This window comes from Trachinotus anak, unplaced genomic scaffold (genome assembly GCF_046630095.1).
Source record: "Trachinotus anak isolate AG129_WGS33_773 ecotype Australia unplaced genomic scaffold, CSIRO_AGI_Tana_v1 ptg000008l, whole genome shotgun sequence".
Taxonomy (NCBI): Eukaryota; Metazoa; Chordata; class Actinopteri; order Carangiformes; family Carangidae; genus Trachinotus; species Trachinotus anak.
The window spans coordinates 13,751,395-13,777,360 of record NW_027273859.1 but is presented as its reverse complement, the minus strand read 5'-3'; the positions used below and the strand labels follow the sequence as shown (position 1 = coordinate 13,777,360).

The window sequence follows — 25,966 nt, the reverse complement described above, 5'->3', positions numbered from 1 at the left end:
CACGTCAGCACCAGCTTTTGAGAGGGTGGGAAAAAAAATCTCCCAGAGGAGGCCTGCAGCGGTGATTGGTTCATAATTGTTATCCTCTGCGTAATGATTGGTTGGTTGGAGGCTGCTGGCAGAGCGATGTTGGCAGCCTCGCAAGAATTCAGATTATTTGGAGGTTGTGATGTTTGTTGTTGTTGCTTGTTGTTGTTTTGGCCCTGCTGAGAGCCCCCCAGGTCCCCCTCCTACTTTCCTGTCCTGGTAATGATGAGGTTTGTGGAGGCCCACAGAAGAGACCCCATGGTGCGAGTAGGAGGGAGAGATGACAAAATGAAAGCGTCTGACGGCAAGACATGGAAGAGTGGGTGAAGACAAACAAGTAGGAGAAAAAAGTTAAAGAATGTGGAAAGCTGGCAACATGAAACTCCTCCTCTTTATCTTTAGCAGGCTGTGACCTCATATCAATAAGTCAGGTGTATCCACAGAGATATGCACAGGTTATAAACCTGCCTGTCACCCTTGTGGCTTTAAGAAGAGTAAGAGGACCTTTGGACTCCAGGGTAGGGCTAAGTAAGACTAAGCTGAGCTTCGCTGGGACAATTCTCTCGTCCTCTTTGTGTCGTCGGATCAGGTTTTCCCTGATCTGATGACACGGTTGATATCACTGGTGGTTGAATATAATAATCCTGCTGTGAAACGTCCTGTCGTGCTGTAGTGTATCGCTCCGTCAGGGCAGTCTCTCTCTGCGTCTCTAGAGAACATCTCTCTCTGTTTTCTCTCCATACACTCAGCAGCTGTATGGTCGTCCCCCCCCACTCGCTCTGTTGAATCATGTGACTCTCTGGACACAGAGGGTGACCTCCTCCTCACTGCTTCTCATGCAGGGTGGAACTAGAGTGAGACACTGTCTGAATTACAAACACAGAGGCCGAGTCCTCTCCCTGGGCTTCTTGTATTCTTGTCATCTTCATAAAATGAAATATTCATTCTCCTTCTGTATATTTTGTGATTATATAATGCCGCTGATTTATTTTCTTCTTTTCTGTCCTGCAGGGAAAAAATTGCTTTGCTTTCAATAAAGCTTTACATGTGGTCCTATTGTACAGCGTAATTGCAGAAATCACAAGGGAAGCCCCCAACTAAATATTTAAAACTATCACACCTTTTGTTCTCCATCTCTCTTTCTCGCTCCCTTTGTCTTCCTTCTCTGTCCCTTTCATTCATTTTTCACTCTCCCTCTGTCTAGCTCATTTCTTTCTGTTAATGTCACATCTGAAAGGTCAAAACGCCATTTAGGTGTAGCCTCTCTTTACCTCCCACCTATTGTTTCTCTTTATTTGCTGTTCTCAAAAGCTCAAATACCATCCTCACATGCAATGAGTTGTTAAAATGACCAGTGATATGTCTCACACATATCTATGGCTGAGCCCACTAAACTTTTCAGATTTAGTGGGATGATGTGCTTAGTACACACTGTGAACTCTGCATTGTAACTAGCTCTTGTCTCTGTCCTGCCTCTGCTCGCAGCACCATGTTGTTTAAACATAGATCTCTGTGTTTTTAAGATCATTTGTCCAACACCATACATTACATACATTAATTATTACACTACATTTCTATACATGCTGATTGTGCACGTGTTAACATACATGCTACGTACTGGATGTTACATGCTAAACCAGTAAAAATAGTCTCCCTGTTGTTAATCCAACCAATCAATCGTCATCATGAGCTGTTAGTGTCGCTGTAGATATTTAGTCTTGTTAAGTCACGTAGCCTTCACACACACACACACACACACACACACTCTTTGCCAGCTCTGCAGTGCTGCATAGTGCCTGGTGTATGTCTGGTGTGGACAGACACTGCTCTGAAGCTGCAGCACAGATTGTCCCTCAGAGGAAAGATGAAAACAAACACACCTCAAGAGGATACAGTGTAATATGGAACCAAATGCACCACGAACAATCAAAAATAATACCGTGCTGATGTTTTAAAGCTTCACCTGGTTCAGGAGAGGGTGTGTGTGTGTCTAAGATATGTGGGTGTTATATTTGTGTGTATTTGTACATGTTGAAACTGACTGTGTGTGTTTTATGTTGCATTTGCTCCTGTGCTTTTGTTAAGGTGGTCTGTTTGAATTGGGTGGAACCGGAGCAGAGCCTCTGAATTTTATCCTTTCTTGTCTCTTTGAGATTGATGAGCAGATATATATATATTTTTTACTGAACATTTTACAAAGACAGTGTTAGTCTATTCTTCCCCCTGCCTGTCTCTCTATTTGTCTGCCAGCAAAACACTTTCCTCAAATATCCACAACAGCTAGGGGATTGATCTGAAGGTTTTTTAAGGTGGTGGAAGACTACATATCTTTTTAAATTTTTTTTTTAATCATTGTTACTTATAGGCCATAATGGCTGGGAGCCCATACATTAGATGTTTTTTTTCCCAGCTGCGTGATTCATAACAGAACATGTCACATTTCATAGAAGAAACTATTTTACATGGTTGGCGTAACTAACACAATTATGTAATCACGCTGACACATACCAAATAAGTGTTTACACAAGACATCAGAAAGATATTAACTACTGCCCACACCACATAGAGTACATACACACAGGCATGGGGTATATAATACTTAAAGTTGTTATTTTATTTAGTCTATTAGCTTTTGAGTGTATTTCTTATTTGTTTCAGAGTATTATACCATGCTGGAATACACTATTTTTACATCCTGAAAAGAGATTTGATTAAAAAAATATAAGCATCAATGCAACTGAACAAGTTTTATGAGTTCAAATTTGTTTGGGAGGAGTTTATGTGAGCCATAGTCAAGGATCAGAGCAGTTAAGTTGATGAAGCCGATCCGCTACAGGCTGAGCTAAGCTGACTCCCCATGCATCTTCTTGATTGTATTCATCCAAATCCAGATATCTGTGCTTATCTAACGTCTCACAGTCTGGGATTGTGAAGGTCATGAAAGCCCAGTAGTCCAGTCCTCAGCGCTCTGTATTGCTGGTCTGCTATTGATTCTCCATTATGTCTCCAATCTGCTGCAGTAATCCAATAGTATCTGGGGACTGAAGCAAACAGGAACCTATATGTAGTATCTGTGTCCTGGTGATAGTTCTATGAGGGCCATCTTGACTTAATACCTCTCAGCCCTGATGTCATGGTGAGATGGTTTGACGCTCTTAGATAGATCACAGTATTGATAGAGATAAATGGTTTTTAAAATCTGTGTAACATATGTAGTGTGATTGTTCACTGGTACCTCTACATTGCTCATTGGAATCAGTGAGGTAATATTACCACTGCTACCAAGACTTCTTGACAGTTCAGATGTATTGGATCTGCATTTTTATCATACCAGACGGCCCATGTCTGCTCTCAGCAACATATTTTCTTTGCCAGGACTTCTTGGCTGCAGAGCGGCTATTTGACTTCCACGGGGGCTGACTGGCACCCTTGGCAGTATCTCTGAAAATGTGGAGGAGATATGGTATGAGAGCCAGTGTTTGATCTACACTCAAATGTGTTTGTTTGAAGGGTGGCAGGGTTTCTAACAAGGGCATGTGGACGAGTTGGAAGAGAGTTGTTCAGGAACAGAGAGAATGAGGGAAAGAAGAGCTAAGTAAGTAAAGTTTATAATTAAAGTACATTTTAAGAGCAGAAGTCACAAAGTGCTTCAGAAGCAGAAAGATAAAATGAATGCGATGTACTTAACTGACCAGGACTGGTTTTTGACCCAGTCACAGTTGGAGATGAAGTGAATTGCCAAGAAACTGGAGAGCTGCTTTGTCTGTGTATAGTATATTTGTCTCTGCATTAAATCCAAGCTCGACAACTGTGTGGAACAGAGATTTTATCCATAGTGGATTTTTCCTCATTCCATTGAAATTTTCCTCCGGTCTGCATCGTGTAGACATGGCGCTGGACAGTTCAACATTGATGATTCAAATCTTTATATAATCTTGCTTCACTTTCAGAAAGCCACAGGAACAAACACCTCAGCTCAGCCCCTCTACACAGGCCAGATCTGAATGTTTTCAATCACATCTACACTTTCAAGTACAGAGTGTCCTTTCTATTGATCAGCTGTATCATGTTACCCATTCGGTTCTCATCTAGACCACAAAACATCCACCATCTACCAGGGGCATTGATTTGACAATGATGCATTTTTGTATTTGTGGCACACAAGGTATCGTTTTACATATGTGTAACAGTGTACAATGCATGTGCTTGTTTGTTTTCCTCGTTACGCTCCTTTATGCCAGTGGTATTTGCAATTGGTGGTAAGACGTGGATGATTAGGACCATCCAGCCATCCGTCCATTCTCATCCATGTGTCTATCCATCTGTCTGCCTCTCTTTGTCGAGAGGTGAACAACAACAGACGAGCTGTTGTTCACTGCAGCTGCAGGCCTCTCATGGATTGTTCTGGAAACAGTCTGTTAGAGCACCGGCTGGGTTGTGGGGTCAGGTGAGAGAGGGAGGGGGAGAGAGAGAGAGAGAGAGAGAGAGAGAGAGAGAGAGAGAGAGGTCCAAACAATCCCTTCTAACACTGACACCCAGGGCAGGGCCGAGCCAGACAGGCCTGCCCGAAGGCTTGTTAACATTCCTCAGGTTCAGAGCGAACACATCCAGTCATGCAATACAATGGCTTAGGTGGATGAACACCTCATCACTCAGGTTCACTGCTAATGACACATGATCGATAACAAGATTTTGTTTTGTGAGCAGCATTTCAGGTCCCCCTCAGTTCTGGTTGCACAAAATGGACAGATAAAAAAAGCGACAGACATAATCTTTTCAACCAGAATGTGTGACTGTATGAGGCAAACACAAAGAGAAGACCCAAACAAATACAAATAGATGTAGTTATAGCAACAGAGGAGCTGGTGCACAGATAAGGAAGCCTGAAGATAAGAGCTCAGTGTCTGCTACATTCTTTTAATATCTGAATCACTGAGTGTGTGTGAACATGTATTCATGTGAGGGTGTGATTGTCCTTTTGAGGGCTATTTTTACACATGGCTGCAACATATTTGATCCTTTTATTGATGAGTAATACAGCATTGCAACATAGTTTCATCAATGTATCTGATGATGAGACTTTCAAAATAAAAGTGTTCCACTGCACAGTGATGAGAGGTTACATTCTAGGTGGACTGAGATGTAATTGCTGGTCACAGAGCAGGTGACAGGAGGACATGGTGCTGGAAGCGCTGATGAAGCAGAACGATATTGTGCAGTACTGAGGCTCTGAGACCTGCAGGTGCATTTATATGCAGGTGGTACAGTGACTGCAGGCTTGCCAGAGCTTATCAGACAAACCAGCACAAATTCCTTGTATGTTGAAACATACTTGGTAATAAAACTGATTCTGATTCTGATTCTGACAAAGTCCCAGTTTTGCCAGTGTTTCTGTTTCTGTCTCCTCACTTCTCCCTCAGTGTCCCTGTTTTTCCTGAGGCACAGTTATGTCACAGTTTTGTTGACTTATGTCACTCAGCCTTATTTTCTCTGAAGAGTGAAGGAGGAAATCATGCTGGAAAAAAAACATAAGGAGGGAGAACTTCAAAATGAGTGGTACAGTAAAATTCCTTGGGAACATATGAGGAAATGAGACTGTTTTTTGTGGCTCAGTAATGGCTTGGTTGTGCTGTAAGCTGGGCAGGGCCAACATTTCACCTCAGTGACACACACTCTGCAGCTCTGCTCCTTTATGAGCGGTCATTTATCCAACACTCACATAAGGCCTGCAATATGAAAGGAAAAATGGAAAAATATATATCTACCTGCACACTCCCATCATTTGTGAAACGCTGAATTAACAGGCAGGATAGTCTTGTTTCTTCAAAACAAGACTGTAATGAGAGGAGGTTGGACTGTCATTACAAACACATACGCATGAGTCATGAGTGACTGTCATAGCAGAGAGCTCCTGCTGGAGGCCAGTTCAACAGTGAGAGGGAATAGCTTCAACTGCCTCTCTCCTACCAGGCAGAGATCAACAGGAGAGTGATGGCATTAAGATGAACAACGCACAAGTGTATCGCAGTTAATTAAGGAATTTTAGCTGGTGGATCCCCCCCACACACACACACACTCACACACACACACACCCCGTCCTCAGCTTGTCACATCTTAACTTTGCAGCAGCAGAGGCTGTGAGCATTTTTTTGCCCTGGTTTTTTATTGTGTAAGACTAACTCTTTGTGCGTCTGTTCTCTTGTGCAGGGTCCCCTGACAGATCCAAACCTCCTGATGATTTCTCAACCTCACAATCAAGAGATGTCGCCCTGATTGCTGTTTGTTGGGGCACAGCTTTTCATTAAGCAAGGCAGGTTTATGGTCTTGACTTCTCAGCGAATTAGATTTTATTGTAGGCTCTGAAATCAGTAACAGCAATCTGTAAACTTTCTTACAGTCAGTTTGTTCTTCATGGTATTGCGTTGTGTGTCTTTCAGATGTCAACCACAACAGAAAATGGGATGGGAGGGCCTCAGAACACAAGCAGAGAGAAAACATATAAGAAGGTAGGAAAAATGTTTGACTGCTCATACAAGAGCCTCATTGTGTTAGGTTTGGTTTTATTTTACTCTTATGACGAATTTGAACATGCTCCCATTAACATTTATTTTGGAAAGCCACTGTTTAGAGCCAGCAAATCCAAAAGGCCTTTACTTAAGAGTCACATGAGTCCGTATAAATGTCCTTCTACAGCACATAATGTCCTGCCCTCTGCTAGGGCCCACTGCCAGAGATCAGTCAAGTGCTGGTCATACTTGTTTTCTTTTTTTTTTTTTTTTTTTTTTAAACTTTGGACGTCACTGCTTATGGCAGCATTTCTTAAGATGTCACCATTACAAGGCTCTCCACAGTAGCTGCCACTGTTCAGGTTGGGACTAAAAACTGGTCAAAGGTCTTTTTGTGGTGGCAGCAATCGTATGTTTGTGTCCCGGCCTGTAAGAAATGTTTCACTGTGCAGTGTGACGTGTTTGTGTGGAAATTATATCATAAAATTGTACCATACACAAAAGGCTTTCTTGACTTTGACCAAATCAAACTGTATGGTAGACATTCTCAGGTTTAATATTTATAGTGAAGTTAAATAGTGAATGCAGTAGGGATGGCAGTGACAGTGCGCTACAACAGCCAGGCTGATGTCGTGTTTTCTCCTCTATTTTCCCATCTAGACCACGTCATCGGCCTTGAAGGGGTCCATTCAGCTCGGCATTGGCTACACAGTGGGCAACCTTACCTCCAAGCCTGACAGAGATGTGCTTATGCAAGACTTCTATGTGGTGGAGAGTGTCTTTCTACCCAGGTCAGTGCTGCATACTGTCAACTGACACACGTTCATACTTATGCAGACAGATTCTATACACAGCAAGACATCTTCTATGATGTATACATCTTTGTTCAACAAGTTATTCGTGTGGCAATGGTTCGCACACAATAACAGCCAGACTTTTACATAAGCCCAAGGTTATCGGTCTGCAAGAGCCGATGAATCAGAGAGCTCCTTCATGCTGCTTATGTGTAGGTGGTAATGGGCTGCGCTTTGGTTACAATAGTTTCCTGACTCTGCAAAGTCAATGAATGGAAAGCGACTTAAGACTTTGCCCGTCTGCCCGTTTAAATATTATATGTCTGGGTCTTGTATTAAAAACATTTAAATCTATTATTAATCATGCTGAATGGAAACTGCAGTCGGTGGACATCCAGTCCAAAGAAATTATGCTGCTACCACAAACTGCCACCATCATCATTTGACAGTAAAGTGAATTTTGCTTGTCTAAGTCATGATGCAGGGATAAAACTATTCTGGTGGATTATCCAGCCAAGAACTGTGAAATCAGCTTACTGTGTGCCTCTTACAGCCACAGCGCAAAACATGTCGTCTCAGGCTGTCCTCGCAATTACATCAGCAGCTTAAAGAAACGTTTTATATAATCCAGAGCAGACTCAGGAATTCTTTGAAAGTATGACTCATGTATTCACACATTACCGCACACAGTTGACACATACCGTAAACTGTTTTTAAAATCAGTGTATGGAGGTTTCAGTCTGAGTCTCTCAGTAGATAGTACAGTCAGTTTTTGAGAATCTCAGCAGTTATCATTTCCTGTATCAATAGATTGACGCTATTTATTGTTCCCTTCTCTATTTAAATAAGGTGTTCACTAGTTAGTTTTCAATTCTGTCTGTGGCCAAATAAACAGATCATCCAAAACAAGCCTTTAATTTTGAAGCTTCAGGAAGAGAAATGCAGTCCTACCAGGAAATACTTTGTGGTTTACCTTTTCAGATGCTGCACCAGGATATGTAAACTCAGTATGGTTTATGCAAACCTAGGCTTGGCACACACACGTTGACCTTTTACCGTCTTGCTCCTCAGCAACAGACAAACATGACTCTGTTGGGTTAAAAACCTGCTGTAGCTTGTTGAGACAGTGAAGTACAAAGTATGTTTTGTTACATCATCTTCAATCTGCGCCGCATATCATTTTATTTTCACATAATGGTGAAGTAAAATGAAAGTTATAGTCATCTTTAGAGCCAGCACTGTGAAAACTAAAATAATTAATCAAAAAATTTAATTAATTAAAAAAAAATCAAGCCATAATTTGCACAAGACACAACAAACAAAACATAGAGAGAAAATGGGTGTTTTATGTCTGCATCTATTATGACCGTGCGCTTTTTGTTCTTTACTTTATCTAAGCGTTCTGTACTGTAATAGCAAACAAACTCTTCTCTTTCTTTTCACTGACAGAGTATCCTTAGAGAGTAGCTGAGTGATGGAGACGGCTCTCAGATGCTCTTATTGCCTCCCTCCGTCTCACCACTCTTCTCCCTCTCTTCCTCCTCTTGTTGTTGCTCCTCTCTTGAGGCTTTTCCTCTTTTGTTTGTCCTGTCAGTCTAGTTCTGGATGGCCGGAGATGTCGCAGATCACTTTGACTCACACACACGCACACACACGCACACACGCGCGCACACACGCGCGCACACACACACACACACACACACACATTTCTTAGTTCATATATCTCTGGCAACCATCACACCTCTTTGCACAGGCGCACACACACACACACACACACACACACACACACACACACACACACACACACACACACACACACACACACACACACACAGATGGCTTGCTGATTAGATTGAATGAAACATTTCCAGGTGCTGTGTGTTGTGAAATGGTTTCCATGCGAGGCGTACGTTACCTTCATGGACTGTCAGTCACTGATAACAGATAATTGTACCTGCCCTCACAGAGCAGTCAGATTTCATTGTAGAGTAATCACAGGTATAGTATTACACACCAGGGCCTGACTGTTGACTACAGCACCGACTCAAAACAACAACACGGTAGCCTCTTTATCCAGAAAATCATCCAAGTTCTCAAAATATTAACCAGATTTATAGATGCCCTGGAAAACAAAAACCTTTATTAACCTACTTCTTGTAGATTTAGGGTCAGCGAGATTGATTCCAATGAGGGTTTATTTGATGAAAGACTCAACAGCTGACTCACTCTAACCTTGTCAGTCGTGCGTACACCAATGTCATGGTGTTCCCGAGGGGCACAAGTTCGGCTAGTTGCAAAACAGGGTTGGTTTTTGTCAAAGCCCATTAATGTGTCACGTTGCAAAAAAAACTAAAGTAGGTTATTTTGTGGGGTTTTTTTGTGTTTTTACCTTTCTGCTACTCCCTTTCTCCCCCTCGAAGTAAAGGCTCATGTGTTGTTTGGTATTGTTTAGCTCCAGTAATCCAAGCTTTCTTCAGTCTCCAGGCAAAGAACTCACTATACGGGTCAGTTTGTCACAACAAAGCTGGTGAATCTGAGGTTCCCATTGATGACTTCACTGAGGCCTGGGTGGAGTACATTACAGGGCCCACTGATACTCTTACCAGGAGTCAATAGCCTAGATACACAAAGATTAGATGTTAGGGTTTACTTTCCCCCTGCTGTTGCCTGTATGGGATCCTTGTTTGGCCAATCTGTGTCAGTGACACTGACACTGATATGTTTTACTTATGTAATGTCAAAGTTTTTCTTTATCTCTCCTCATTTTAATTGCATTGCTGTATCTAATGTACCAGTGTATGTTTTTGTTTCCTGGGTGGCTTGGTTATTCATTGCACAAACCAGCGAGGGAAGCAACTTGACCCCAGCGCATCACTATCCCGACTTCCGCTTCAAGACCTATGCCCCACTGGCCTTCCGCTACTTCAGGGATCTATTCGGCATCAAACCAGATGACTACCTGGTAAGACTAAAATGTGGCTGAGCTGGTCATTATCTGTCCCACACGCACATGATTATACACACACATAATTCAGTCCTGCTTCCAACCAACTTATTATTAAATCATGCACACATCTGGTTCAGTATGTAGTAAAAAAAACAAAAAAACAAACCAAAAACAACCAAAAAAAAAACTTGTACCCAGAAAAATGAGAATTTTGGATTTTGCATTTGAAACTTAAAGGAATACTTTGACATGTTGGGGAATACGCTTATTTGCAGTGACTTCCATAGTCTCTGCTGGTTGTCTGCCCAGGAACTCACTGCTCTTGGCCAAGAAATAGTCCCGTACATAACCCCCCCCCATAAACCTTCAAATCACCATTTTTACACTTCAGTTTTTGCACAGGTTAAACAAGCTAGATATAATGTTTTATTTGTGATTTATTTAGAGGTGCTGCTAGCTGGAATTTGTCAACTTCAGCTTTAAGCTAGCCACTTGCTAGCTATAGCTTCATGCTGCATTAAAGGTATGGACTTGAGAGTGGTATCAATCTAAATATCAGCAAGACAGCAAAAAAGCATATTACCTAAAATGTGAAACTGTTGCTTACCTCACATCACTTAAAAAGTCTTTGGTGTAAGCACGTTGAGCCATGCACTTTATTTCTGCTCGGTAGCTGGTTTATTTGTCATCATGAACACCCAAGCGTGATTTTGTCTCACTGTTTATACACAACCATATGTCAAAAACAGAAATAGAAGTATGATCACTGGCCTGTTGGTTGTCTTTCTCTTGAATTACTTTCCATTGGCTAATCTTCCACCTTAGTACATACTTAATCATGCCAGAATCCAACATGTTTTTTTATTGAGTAGTGGGTGGGTAATGCCACACACCATCTGTGTGCCAGAAAGGCAGGATGGGAGGGTGAACTCAAGGCACAACATCAGGGCGGTGGCGATAGTGGAAGTAATGACTAAGCTAACGGAGCATGTCCTCATTACAACGGCTTTAACCAGCTCCCAGTGGTGAAGGAAATCAGCTGATGATTTTGTGATTTCCCAGCAGAATCAAAGACACAAACACACACAGACAAAGAGAGACAATGAGAGAGTAATATGTTAGAGGGATTCTGACAGACTTTTTCCAACAGGAGGATTTTAATCATTCATGTTTTTTTGTGTCTGTGAAAATATTCTGACTGACGCCTTGGATGTCTAATATTACTCACGATGCTTTCAAAAACCCCTGTCAAAAGCCTTCATGTTAATTCAATTTGCTGCTCACCCGAGTATACCTTGTTGCTATATTCATCCCTGTCCTACACATATGTTTCTTGCTTGGAACAGAAATTAGATTTTCTGTAATCTTGTTCGGGCTTTATCATGTTATGACGCCGTTTTCCTATTTTACATCTGCCTCCAAGCCTTCCAAAAACCCCACCAGCTGCATTCTTGTTTTTGAATGCCAAATTTGTTTCTGCATAAGTGAAAGACAAAGGGCTCTGGAGGAGAGACAAAGACTAAATGCAACTTCAAGGCAGTAGAGGGAGGATGGCATAAGGCACAGAAGCTTAGGGAATGTGTTCATGATTGATGTCCTTGAGGTGATGATGAATTCATTCAGACAGAGGACACACAGCGGAGTCTAATTAAAAGAGAGAGAACACACACACATTGTATCCTGAATGCAAATGCAATAAACTGCGGATGTGTTCCTGCTGGTAAGTCAATGCGACTGCAGACGGTCATCAGTGGAAGAGTCTCTGGAGAGGGAGAGCGGATGCCTCCAGTGTTTCTCCTCTCCTCTGAACATGTTGCACTCATAACGCACTGATTAACATCTAACGCTGCAGTGTACTGCTCTCACAGGCTCTGCCTCACACGTTGATTCCCATGTCGCAATGAAAGCACAAGCAGTAATTGCTCCTATTACCCTCAGCTGCTGTGAAACAGAACTGGCACTTTTGCAATTAATGGAAATGTGTTTGTGTAACAATAAACCAAATGTCAATAGAGACATGCTTTCATTGATGTGTTAGTAAAATGTATATTTGGCCAAATGTATATGGACAAACTTTTACTTCTTTGTGATTTTGCAACTGAAGGAAATCTTAATGCTACAGAATACAGTGATATTTTAGACAGTTTCAACATCACAATGCGCCTATTCAAAAAGCTAGGACCATGAAGAACTGGTTTTCCCATTTTGTTGTGATAGAGGTTGACTGGCCTGTGCAATGTCATAGCCTCACTTGCCCAAGGATGAATTGGAACATCAAATGCGATCCAGGCCTTATTGCCAAACATCAGTGTCCTACGTCATTACTCCTGTTCTGGCTGAATGGAAGCAAATCCTTGCAGCCAGGTTGCAAGATTTTGTAGAAAGTCTTTACCAAGGCTGCATCAACATACTAGGTTGAAAACTAGGTGTTGGCATCTGTTGATGTCAATTTTTCTCTCACTGACTGTGCACTAGTGTGCATCTAGTACTTGGTACTTAGTAATTGGTTTATGGTCAGCACACATTAATTTAACAATATGTATAAACAGTGATTGTGTTTCAGTTGTGCATACAGTTTATGCAAACACATTTCTGTACACATTTATTGAAATGACCACAAACTAGTTGTCACACAGTCAATCTGAAGCTGCCCATGAGCAGTCACCATTTTCTACCAGCTAGTAAATTAACCTTTGCAGAAAAATGGAGGCTATTATAGCATAATAGTGTTTTTAATATAGTATAAAGTATAATGTATTTAATATATTGACATAGTGATTTTGGAATGATATTGTTAGCGATCACATACAGTATGACTGTAATGTTCAGCAGTCCATATACTTTTGGACACATAGTGTATGGAGCTGCTGAAACAAAAACAAGCATTGGAATCGAAACCTGGTGCTTTGTATCTCAGGACTTACTGTAAATAGACTAAGGCAGTTTTCTGTTCCAGTACTAAACAAACAAAAGATGTCTGTGGTGTAATATCTTTGTGTAATAATAGTTACAAACTTTTTTTTTCTTTTTTGTAGTTTATGTGTTTAGAGCTGTTTTCAATTTTTTAATGTGAAATGTTAAACTGGTTTGTTTATGTTTTTCATTCCTCAGTACTCCCTGGTAAATGAGCCTCTGATTGAACTGGCCAATCCGGGGGCTAGCGGCTCTCTCTTCTACCTAACCAGCGATGACGAGTTCATCATTAAAACCGTCCAGCACAAAGAGGCCAAGTTTCTCCAGAGATTGCTACCCGGATACTACATGGTGAGACACAAATGTTTCTCCATGAGGTCTCCAGTGGGGAGGTGGCAAACCTCCACTTTTGAGTGTTGAATGTGTGTCTAAAATCCTCGTACTGTTAAATCTGAACAGCTATCAGATGCTGAAGTGGCATTAATAAAATACAGTGAATGTTCTCATTAGCTCCAGCTGTAACCATCAGACTGATGCGGCTCAGTCAAGGGGATGCTGCAACACATAAACACCTCAAAAGCTATTACATTAATTAATTAATTAATTAATTACATTAAGGTCAGAGTGGTACTCTATCGTGTGCCTGACTCTGTTAATCTAAAAATGGGCAAAGAGGTGGGGCGTATGTAGAGTCAAGACTTTGGTACATGGGCATCTTGCTTGAAGCCTAATTCATTTGCTAGCTAATTAGCTAGTTAACAAGCTAAGCTAACAAGCCAGGTCTGGTGAGCACACACCAGTACCTGCTAATTAGTGCTAATATATAAATGATATTTTATTAGAGTTTCACTCACCACAAAAAAACAGGAGCACAGACTTCCTTTTGTTCTTAAACGCAAAATCAGTCATATTATTTATCCAATATCTGCATGAAAAATCCTCCAAAAGGTACCAACACCACAAACACAGCCCGAGAGGTCACGTTCAGTAACTTGAGTTAGTGATCCCTACCAGCTAGCGGCTAGACACCGAGTGGCTCGCCAATTGTGATGGCACCTACTTGTCACTCAAAGTGGCCACACCCTCAATTATGCACAACTGTAAGCGTTGATAAAATTTTAATAGGTGAGTTATAAAAATATACAAATTCGGCCCCGGCACAGCTGTCATGAAGAGGGAAACATGGGGATCTATGGAGATTGACTCAATTTTGGAGGCAGCCTCAAGTGGCCATTCAAGGAACTGCAGTTTGACACTTCCAAGTTAGCTTCCTCTTTCAGCCCTTCAGGTTGTCGCTATGGTAATTTGCAACATTAAATAGCCTTTACAAATTAGGAACCAAACAATTTCCTTTTGTCTGCGTTATTAATGTATTAACAAGTGCACCAATGATCCTCTTCACAGCTTTGTGACCCTGTACTATTTTTAAATTCACAGAACTTGAACCAGAATCCACGCACGCTGCTTCCTAAGTTTTACGGCCTATACTGTATCCAGTCTGGAGGCATCAACATTCGACTGGTGGTGATGAACAATGTGCTTCCTCGCTCTGTCAAGATGCACTACAAATATGACCTGAAGGGATCCACCTATAAGAGACGAGCATCCAGGAAAGAGAGGGAGAAAGGCTGTCCGACCTACAAAGATCTGGACTTTCAGGATATGCATGAGGAAGGGCTTTACTTTGACCCTGAGACGTACAACAACCTAATGAAGACCCTACAGAGAGACTGTCGGGTACGTGGTTTTAGTAGTGTATGTGTGGGGGGGTGGTGATTTTGTGTGTGTGTGTGCTCATTCGTATCCTTGTCTGTTCATTGGACTGTCGTTGAAATTGCAAAGTCATACCACAACAGGAGAATCACTATCATTCCAAAAAACTGTACAGCAAACAAGGAAGTACAGAGTCTTTTTTCTATTATCAGATTACTTTCCTTAAAAAGGCTTTGTATGTTGAATTCTCATGCCCTCATTGCTTTGCTAAAACATTTTGACCTGTGTGCAGCAAAGCCCCACATGGACAATATGTCACGTGCCATATCAGAGCTTAGAGCAGATTGAACCTGGGAATTCACTGGAGTGAGCTGTTGATGGGATGTCTTTGACCTCTAATTCTTGTAACCAATTATGGTAGCTTAAAAACCAACACACGCAACCCTATATTGTGGACCAATTCAGGGCAAAATATTTAATGGGAAGAAATGTTTTGAAAAGACTGAAAAGTTTGAAGAGTTTCCATGTGTTTGCAGTGTATTTCCACTGTGTGTTCAGTCAAAGCGCGCAGTTTGCCCCGGGCTTTGTTCTCCCTTGTCTGTGCTGCTATGTTTCAGTACATGACAGCTCTCCAAACACTGAATGTAATTAAGATATGATCCTGGTAGTGTGAGAAACTCAGACCTTGATCCAAAGATAGTCCTCCAATCTAAAGGCTCACATTCTTCTCTATTTTAATGCAGAGACTCGGAGGCTGTCTGCTGGATGAGGACAGACAACACTACTTAAAATTAGTTTTCTGAAATAGATCAAAGAATAAATGATTTCTTATCCTTTTGTCTATCCACATTACATTTGTGTTAGAGGAAATGTATTTGAAAATAGCTTGAAGACCGAAGGACCATGCGCAAAAAATGTTCATATTATGCTGACGTGTTTGCGGACCACAGTTGTAAAGAAAGAACAAGCCTCCAGGCTTTAGACAGCAAGAGAAACAGAAGAGCTGAATTGCTCATTTCCTTGTTCTTTGCCTCTAAAGAAAAAAACAACAGCTGAGAAACTGTGTCTCTAAGACTCTTAGTTATCGCTTTTTAGTTCCTAGATTATATATGCTGTCCCCAAATAGTTCAGTGTAGAACCATTTTACAGGGTACAATAGATAAAAAATGAAAATGCTTATCTAGGTCACAAGAAAAGTCTCCATTTGGAGAAAATAATTATAACAGTAACTCATTTTACACATGTAATGTTAGTGGGAGGAGAGAGGAACCACAGGTTCCAGTTTTACAGGCTAGCTAGCATTAATGCCAGCGAAGCTATATCTGAGTGAAGGCATTCTGTACTACGTACAGGCTTAGCTTAATATATAATGTTTCTGCATTATGATATACTGCTTAGTAACCCAGCTACTTTATTTAATTTATTTTAATATTACAAGGAGCTCATAAATTTCAGTTGACATTAAGTAACATAAATTAAGCAGTTAGCCTTAATATGGCTTAGGCTAACTGACATCGAGCTGACACAGTAGATTAATGCACTTATTTTATGTTGAAATAATCATGCTAAAGAAAGACAGATGGTTAAACTGCAAGAAGTTTCGACATTAAAAAGAGAGAGATGAGTTAAGTTACCACAGACAGCCCCTGTCAAAGACCAGTTTGTGCCAAAAGTGTTTTTTATTCCTTACCAAACTATGAGAACCAGTGATATAAGAGGCTAGGAATAAATAAATAAATAAATAAATAAAAAAGATGGGTTAAAAAACAGTAAAACATTAGATTGATATAGTGACACAGTCATTGTGAAACTACAGTAAATCTTTTTGCGTGGATCCTACCCTGCACTGATTTAAGGTGTCTTATCTTCACAGTGGCTGGCAATGATGATTGAAAGCCCTCCGTGTTTTAATCCTACTTGTTGTGCTTGACATACAGTAGCTGCACATGCACACACATGCAGTATATACACCTACACACAAATACAAGGGGTATTCTGTGATATGTAACCTGAAATCAGACCTGGATGTTAATCTAAGTGTAGATCAGTGTATTAGATGAGGCCCAGTGACCAGGAGGAAAGACTTCCTACCCAAGTTCCAGCTGAGCCAGGTCAACCTGCCTGACCTGGCAAACCTGGCACCATTCAGCTAACAACTTAATGACTTCCATTACACGAGCCCCAACTTAAATGTCTCAGTTTTTAGTGTGTGTGAATAGAAGAAGCTTGACAGTTTTATTGCCAAATGGTGATTGATGGCGTATGGAGAAGAGTTAGTGGTAATGAACAGTGTGATGCTGTGTGTATATTCTCTTCTCTTCTCTTCTCTTCTCTTCTCTTCTCTTCTCTTCTCTTCTCTTCTCTTCTCTTCTCTTCTCTTCTCTTCTCTTCTCTTCTCTTCTCTTCTCTTCTCTTCTGTGTATTAGTGTATCCTCAAGGTAAGGTGTGTAAACAGGAACAACTGTTGCTTTCTCACCTTTTAAGTCAAACAGTATCTTAATCACGAGCACTTTGACAAACCAGGATCTTTGTTGGTTTTAGAGCGAGATTACAGACATTCAACTTCAAGTGATGTCCTCAGGTTATGGCCCTTCTCATCATCATTAACGAAACCGCTGACTTTCCCAATGTTCCCTGTTTTCTCTTTTCATGTTTTTTTAAGCAGATTGCAGACAGAATGACATCCTCCTCTCTTGCTAAGTCAGTGCTTCCTTAATGTTTAACCTGGCAGCACACACACATTTAAAACTGTACCCAAATGTACCAAGACATACACTGTCTATACGCTATGTGCGCATATACAGCCCTCTGTGTGCCACATACTGTGTGTATAAAGTATTTGCTTTGGTGTATATATGTAAGTGAGACTGGCTCGCTAACAGCAGCTGTTTGAGACTCTGTGCTTTGCAGTTTGTTATTGACGTGGCTTCCTGTGTTCGCCTCCTGAGCGGGAAGCAAAGTGCCCTCTAAGCAGAATCTCTGTCCATTTCCATGAGTAAGCAGCTAACCCCATCACCCCAGGAGAGGCCGCGGACCAAAACACAGAGGAGGGGTCGGCAGGAGCCGAGCGACAGGGGGTGAGGGGTGTGGAGGGAGCAAGGAAGTGGAAGGGGGTTGTTGTCCTGTGAAAGTACATGTTGTGAGGCCTATGAAAAATAAATTATTAGCTATTTTTCCAGAGCGTGGTTTGATATGATTTGTATTACATGGGAATGCAGGAGGTCAGAGTTGAGCTGGAGCTGAACGCAGAACACTGAGAGGAAGAGGAGTATGTGCAATGCTTTTGAGAGAATCAGATATTTCCGCTGTGTGGGACACTTGTAGGGAAACGCAGGGTATGCTCTCCATTTTAAGTCTCCTCTCTCCATTACTCTGCAGCTCCACTGATACGCCCCAAATGCCAAAACAACACAAGACATTAATAATTCATGCTGAACTCTACTGTACAGAGAGTGAGACAGAGAGGGTTTATAGTAGAGTGAGAGAGTTACCGGTGTGGTGCTGGCTGTTTGTAATGTGAGCAGCAGAGAAGAGCATCACGACCCTGTTAAATGACAGTGACTGTGTGACAGCAGCCGTCTGTGAGACGAACACAATGATGATAGTGATGCTGGTGATGACGTCAAGCTGTTAAGACAGTTCTGTTCGCAGCACGTGTCATTTCGGGGACAACCCAGACCAAATGACATTAAGATACTCTTAGAGCTGAGCTCGAGTGTTTGTGAAGTGGAAATCCTTTGATTTCAGACACAGACAAGTACAGAAATAGAAAGATTCAGACAGTGCAGGCATGCGTGCTTGGTAGGGGGACAATAATGGGCTTGCATGGCAGCTAGTGTAGCCAATCATAAACAGCCATTTACTGTATAGTTCCCCCTCTTCTCAGCCATGTGATCCTGTGATAACAATGGCCTCTCTCACTCTCAGCTTGCAGAAGACAAAGGCCGTGACCTTGCACTTGAAAGTGAGCAAGGCCTCGACAGGATCCTCAACCACATTCACGCAAATCTGTTTTTACCAGAAGACATGGCTTCAACCTGTTATTTACAGAGGTCCAGGGACGCATTTAATGATTATTTTCATAAGCGAAAAATCTACTGATCACAATATGCAAATGGGAGGCCTTATCATTGGGTTTCCATTTTATATGGCGCCTGTTTACAATCTAATGTAATATAATACAGTAGTCCTTTGTGAAGCTTATAATGTTCATGCTTATGTAAAAGTTTCACAGAGAATGAACAGTGAGAGAAATGTGTGTTTTTTACCATAATGGATAATGCTAAAATCTAAAAATGTTTGTCATTAATTAAAGTGTATGTGCCTTAACAAGTCTGGACAAATGACAAAATTAAAAGCCACATGTCTCTAATCTAATTTGTTGTGTCGTGGGTAGCACGTTGTACTCAGGAATCCTAGATGCATACTTTAGAAACATCCCCGTGATTGTAGCTGAACTCAGAATCAGCGTTTAAGTACCAATGCTTCATCTTGGCCAGAGAGGAGTCTAAGAGGCTCTGTGTCGTGTCTTTTCAGCACATAGTCTCATACTTAAGAAAGCTTGTAGTGTATTAGTGTTACACCAGCAAGCACTATGGGGAAATCTACAGCCCTGCTGGCACAGAGATAGATGGGTGGAGGAGTGCTACAGGGTGGAATATAAACTGAGAGACAGAAATCAGAGATTTGTCGAAGATCAGAGGCTGCTGCGACAAAGCTCACTTCCTACAGGAGTATTAGGATTAGCCTCTCCCATTCACTGTAATAAAATGAGCTGTTTTTGAAATGCGAGCAGAGGGCAGGTTGCCCCAAACATTTGGCTGTTATACCTCGAAGGATCAGTAATATTCTATTCATTGCTCTGATGTTTTTCTGTACCCGTACATATAAACAGCATTTGTCAGAATCCAAAGATTTGCCTTTAGCACAAAAAGCCATAGAAATGTAGCTGTTTTCTTTCTGTTCTGATGGTTCGATTGTTTGCTTGGGAAAGCTGGGGCCAGGACACGCAGTAATGGCCTTCTGTAGGCAGCCTGGTTTGCGTGGCTCTGTTCAAAATGGCTGCTGTTTGAATAGGCTGGGGGAGTTCGAGTGAAGGGATGCAAATCGTTGATATGGAACAGGCAAAGCTCGGACAAAAGCCCCACTGTTTGTTTGAGTCGGTCATTAAGTCTGTTTTGTGTTTGTGTGTTTGCATGCGCATGTATGAATGTGTGTGACTATGACCTGCATACATCAGTAGTGTCACTTGCACATGCAAACAGGAATGTCTTCTTGACTATGCATTGAAAATTAGTTAGAGAAAGATAAGGGGTAGTTGTAGTTCAACTTCAAAACTGTTTTGGTGTCACATCCTTCAGAGAGACAGGCTGGTTTTCTCTGAATTCATGGCTCTCTTTGATTGTATCAGAAGCTTTTTTTCCAGTACAGTATATGAAAATGTTATTTTTGAACTGTAAATGAAAATGTCTAAGATTATGAGGATAAGCTTACCTAGTCTTTTTCCAGGCTAAGTCATAAGATAAGGCTCTCCCTCTTGCCCTTGTCTCGCCACAACACTGCTTTCCTTGAGCACCAGGAGACGTGAAGTCACAGCGTCTCTGGGAAACTGGGCGAAAGGCTCCTCAGTCAGGTCAATGTGTAACACTTGGCTCGCTGTGGAGAAACACCTTGTTTATTTAGCTCAAACCTGGTTTAAACAGAGATTTCCCTTTGCTAGCTTTCTGGTCTTTGAAATGTGTTGGGTGATGAAAGTGTTTTGGGTGGAAAAAAATGTGTTTTTCAAAACATTTAATAGTGTGGCTGTATTTACTGTCGGGGAGTTGAAGGTGAAATAAATCTCTTCAGTGTTCAAACAGGTCACAGAGAATGTGAAGTATCCAGTTATTGCCATCAATTATCAATGGACTCATCAAGCATTTCTCGTAAAATCCCTCTTTCTTTGAACTTGTCATAGGTACTGGAGAGTTTTAAGATCATGGACTACAGTCTGCTGCTGGGTGTGCATGTCCTGGACCAGAGCCAGAGAGAGGGGGGTGAGTCGGGCCAGGCAGGCGGTGATGGCAGGAGACCTGTGGGCCAGAGGGTCCTTTACTCCACCGCCATGGAGTCCATCCAGGGAGACGGCAAGGCAGCTGAGGCCCTCACCACAGACGACACGTGAGTCAGCTCAGGGAGGGGAGAACACACACACACACACACACTCACACACACACACACACACACATTATGAACACATATTTGGGCTTACACACTCTGCCTTTGTCCGTTTCTTAATCTCCACCTTTTCTCTCACAGTCACAGTTACACAACTGTGCTCATACCTCGCACTCAGACGGTGTGCACACAGACTCACCGTCAGGCTCTCATATAACCATAGCTACACAAATACAAACACAGCCACTGTTCTGCATATTTACAGCAATACACACAAATGTAAATACTGTAAGTGCCTCTTTTACAAACACTTGTGAAAGTGCGGAGGCATATTGCCTTTATTTGAACAGTGTGTCAAACACTGCAGAAGAAGAACAGTCGCTCGTCTCTGACTGCTGGTGTGTTTTATCTCTGTTTTAGGATGGGTGGCATCCCTGCCAAAACACACAAAGAAGAAAAGCTGCTCATCTTCCTGGGTATCATAGATATTCTACAGTCATACAGGTACTGATCTTTAGGAGATTATATAAACCTGCTGTCAGACCTTCTGCCACTTTATTTCCAATACTCAGGCTTTCCTATTATTGCTGATTGGAAAATACATAAATCTGTAGATTTTTGGGTCCATGAAACACATTTAAATCTGTCTGTGCGATCTGCAGATATAGTATGTCTGTCTCCATTTCTGGAAACTAAACGGTCTCATCAATAACCAGTAAAGATGACAGTTAAGAGGAAACGTGCATGAATAGTTCCGTATGACAGGATGACAGGATTCGCTCTGAGTAACTGCTTGCACCACAACAAGTCCTCTTAATGTTGAATTATCTCCCTGCGTTGATGGAGAGAGCCACGAGCCACTTTACACACTCCTGAAAAGACTTGAGACTTTTTTTTCCTATCTAACACGATTTAAAAGGACACAGCAGTCAGTCTTCTTTATTTACACATTGATTTTCTTTGTCCCGAGAGCAAGCAGTGAGTCAGGAGGGGGAAGCCTTTTGGCTCATTGGCTTTTCAGACTTGTTGAAATTTAAAAGCGTGACATAAATCTTTGACCTGTTTGGCATCGAATGCACACAGAGTGTGTGTGGCGAGATCAGGTCAGGGAGGAAGGATGAAAAGGCCCAATTTTTCTAAATTTATTCTGCCCTGATTTCTCTTAGCTTGCCTCAGTCAGACGCAAACCTTAAAGGGTAAACGTTACATAACTTAAAGCTTTATTATATTTCTGCTATAATTCTAGAAAAAAAACCTTACACCAAGAGGGAAGCGTCTCAGGTTTGATCAAGCATAAAGGGGAAGTTGTTGTGTAAGCGGACATGTTTGTGACAAGGCTTCCTCTTATTTTGTCTTTCCTCAGGTTCATTAAAAAGCTGGAACACTCATGGAAAGCCCTGGTGTACGATGGTGTAAGTTGATAGTTTGCTCAAATCTGACACTGCTGCTTTTATGAATGAGCCTCTTGTTCAGACACATACTCTCTAAGTCTGCTGGCTAATAAAAGCATTTTTTCTGCCCGTCTCCAGGACTCCGTCTCGGTGCACCGGCCCGGCTTTTATGCCAGCCGCTTCCTCAAGTTCATGAGCACACGGGTCTTCAGGAAGACTCAGCGTAAGTCTGCAGGTTGATGATGGTCACACATGGGAGGGAAGGTAGCCCTTATTGCCCCAAAAACAAAAGGGAAAAGGGCAACAATGGGAAGTGGAAAGTAGGAAATCCCGGCCTGATAAGGAGAGTGAATTTGTGGGCTTCTTTTAGTGTCAGTTGCTGGCTATTAATGTGTCACTACAACATAATCAGATCAGTGGTGACTCATTTCTGTTAATTGAAAGAGTGTCAGGAATAGCATTTCCTTGTATTGTCCTTCCTTGCCCTCCATAGATAGCTGTTGGATTAAGACTTGGAGGCACATGATCCACTGTTTTCAGATTTCTTTGCTTTGATTCAATTTTAGGATTAAATATCAGACTTTTATCATTACAATGAAGGACTTCATGTTGGTTATGTGTAAACAATGATGTGGTGAAGTCATACAAAACAGACAGTGATGTGGCAATCCAGAAACACACACACAAAAAAACAAAAAAAAACCTCAACAAAGAAAAGCAAAAAAGGACACTGTTGTATTTCACTGAGATGAAAAGAACAAAAAGTTAAGGTTGATAAACTCTTCGGTCCAGTAAAGATGACATTGATTACCTCTTTTTAATGCCCACATAAACTGTAGATTTCAGGCATCGGACGCATAACAGCCTGATTCAACCCCTGTCATGTTTACCACGAAACCTTTTTAACCATTTCATCCACAGAGTCTGTTCTCACTGCGGCTGTAGATAAAGTGAGGAAGCTGTTTTAGAACTTCACATTAACATCAAATATAGTAACAAATGTTATGTAACCACGCAGGACCCCCCTTGTGGAAATGAACATGGTCGAGGCAATTATTTGTGGATTTAGCCGTGCTATTTGCCATCGCCAAGTCCGATCAGAGGGAGATGACAAGGAAAGGATTTCATTTCATGCTCCGCTTGGGAGGCTGAACAGGGATGGCTTAGGGGACACTTGTGTAGCCATAATTGTGCATTTTTTGTTTGAACGCTGCTTCAATTGGGATTCCTCTATCTCCTCCTATTACCTGCTCCTCCTACATCTTTTGCCTCTCCTCTTACATCGTTTCTTCTCTTCGGCGTTTTGCTCCGCAGCACTTCGATTCTCCCCTTCAAAGAGGACTCGCACTTCCATCCCGGCTCTGAAGTCGTCCTCCCAGGAGATCCTTTCATCGCAGGCAGATGAGAGGAACGAGGAGGACAGGAGGGACAGGCTGGGAGGAGCCCGCAGTCTCGCCAGTCTGGATGGACAAGGTACACAAAACATTTTCTAGGATGGATACCTCTCTCTGACTGTGACAACTTGTAGCTTACCATGAAGCCATCTTTTCATTCATTTGTCAGGCAGGACGTTTGACGGCGTTCAGGGATATTCATAGAGATGTCTCAATAAATAATGAGATTGCTTGAAACCCAAGACCTAAATGATTTTACCATACGCACTTGCCGTTTTTGCCATTCTCCTCATCCTCACCATCTCTAAACTGCCTCTTAACTAAAGCTATTTCACTCTCATTCATTTTACTGTTTTTCTGGTGTTTTGAAGCTGTTCAGAGACACTTGAGGACCGTAAACAGCCACTTGCATTCGGCCGTAGAAATGTTGTCCTCTCAGCACTGCACCAGGGGAAGAAGCTGTCACTGGCTGATACAGTGCTTGGCCTTAATGGAAAGAAAACAGAGGCTACCTTGTTATTAGCATCAGTGTGTGTCTATGGGGCATGTGCAATAAAAGAGATGCGTGGTTTTAGGCACGTTATCCTCACCTCCTCTCTCACTCTCTCTCATGATCACAATCTGACCCCGGTACGAGAAGGTGTATATGTATTGTTGGACTTCCTAAAGCTCTCCCTTATGGATACTAGTCTGAGAGCGGACAGAGGAAATCTGTTTTACTCTGGGGTGTGAGGTTGATACAGAAAAATATATTACATATCAGTTTTATCAGAACAATTTAATCAATTGATTTAAACCCAAATCTCATGCTCTGCCTTGTCTCAGTCATCAGGCTTATTTAATCTAAACTTAAACTAAACCAAGAATAACTTTTTCCACAGAGGACGATCCAGTGACAGCTTTACATTTGGATCAATACAGCTATATAAAGATGTATTGATTATATTGATTGATGAATGGGGCATTTAGGGTCCTCCTAGGAATCATGGCTGTGGGTGTCGGTTTGCTCATCATGGATAGTACTACTCAGCCTGTGAAAAAAAAAGTTGTGTAATAATGTATCTATGGACCTGGGTGAGCTTTTGAGAGGCGTCATCTCAGCTTGGCCTCAGGGACAACACTTTCATAAAAAAAGAAAAAGGAAAAAACAAACTGTTACAAACTGAGAGCGTGGATGTTGAAAGATGTTAGTTTACCAGGCAGTAAGAGTCAGATGGAAGAGTCACATGAATGTGAATGTTTTCCCCTCAGCTGTGTTCGGTTCATACCTGCGTCCTGATCTGGTCCCTGCCAACCCGTTGTTCTACGAGGGCTCCTCCATGGGAACCATCTCCACCTCCTCCATTTTCGTCAACGTGGACAACCAAACAGAGGAGAGGTACAGTGTCTGCTTGTTTTTCCTTTTCACTTACTTACTTTTGCTTTCACTTTATCATGACACTATGAGTTGATTTACGGGTTGATTGAGTAGTTTGTTGCGACGCTCCTGTATACAATGTGACCTTGAGTACGAGAAGGAAGGAAGAAAAGAGGGCATATAAATTCGCCGCTCCCTACTAAAACGCTCACACACGCCCATGTTGTTGTCACCTGTGCTGCGCTGACGTCACATGGTCTTTTATTGGTGATGTGTGTCATGGAGCAGGTGACTCAGCTGGCTTGGCAACATGCATCCAATACACACACACACACACTTCCTACACAGCAGGTGGACATTACAGTCAAAGGATGAATGATGTGATGGTGGGTACAGTTTGTCACTTCCATTTACAAGACAGGGGGGAAGGATTGCTCCCGAAGTACGACACAAATCTTTCCAGACTTGACTTTATTTAATTTCCCAGCAATTCCTACAGCATCATTTATTTATTTCAATGCTACAGTGTTGAGAAATTGATGGAAACCTTTATGAGGTGTTACCTCATATTATATTGCTGATCAAGTGGTAGTGTACATTATGAAATAATAATCAATGTTTCTCATTAACAGGTGTTATTACACCCTTGCGCGTCACTACATTGTATGGCTGTTTCATTCTTCCTCTTGCTATAAGCTTCTGAACTCTCTGCTCTCTTCATGTTTTCCATCTTTCACCTGTCCTCCTGTCCAGCAGTGTCAGGTTCAG

At 41.8% G+C, this 25,966-nt stretch overlaps 1 protein-coding gene across 2 annotated transcripts in view; it reads left to right on the top strand.

Annotated features, from left to right (window-relative positions):
• pip5k1bb (phosphatidylinositol-4-phosphate 5-kinase, type I, beta b) overlaps nucleotides 1-25,966 on the top strand; it is a 34,709-nt gene that overhangs the window by 5,559 nt on the left and 3,184 nt on the right. For both annotated transcript variants that reach the window (XM_071482746.1, XM_071482747.1), the window contains exons 2-13: nucleotides 6,235-6,337; nucleotides 6,465-6,533; nucleotides 7,194-7,324; nucleotides 10,172-10,289; nucleotides 13,386-13,538; nucleotides 14,625-14,924; nucleotides 20,857-21,059; nucleotides 21,477-21,560; nucleotides 22,420-22,468; nucleotides 22,586-22,670; nucleotides 23,762-23,920; nucleotides 25,093-25,219. In XM_071482746.1, coding sequence (XP_071338847.1) covers nucleotides 6,465-6,533; nucleotides 7,194-7,324; nucleotides 10,172-10,289; nucleotides 13,386-13,538; nucleotides 14,625-14,924; nucleotides 20,857-21,059; nucleotides 21,477-21,560; nucleotides 22,420-22,468; nucleotides 22,586-22,670; nucleotides 23,762-23,920; nucleotides 25,093-25,219 — 1,478 coding nt within the window. In that variant the 5' untranslated portion in view covers nucleotides 6,235-6,337. The remainder of the gene's footprint in view (nucleotides 1-6,234; nucleotides 6,338-6,464; nucleotides 6,534-7,193; nucleotides 7,325-10,171; nucleotides 10,290-13,385; nucleotides 13,539-14,624; nucleotides 14,925-20,856; nucleotides 21,060-21,476; nucleotides 21,561-22,419; nucleotides 22,469-22,585; nucleotides 22,671-23,761; nucleotides 23,921-25,092; nucleotides 25,220-25,966) is intronic.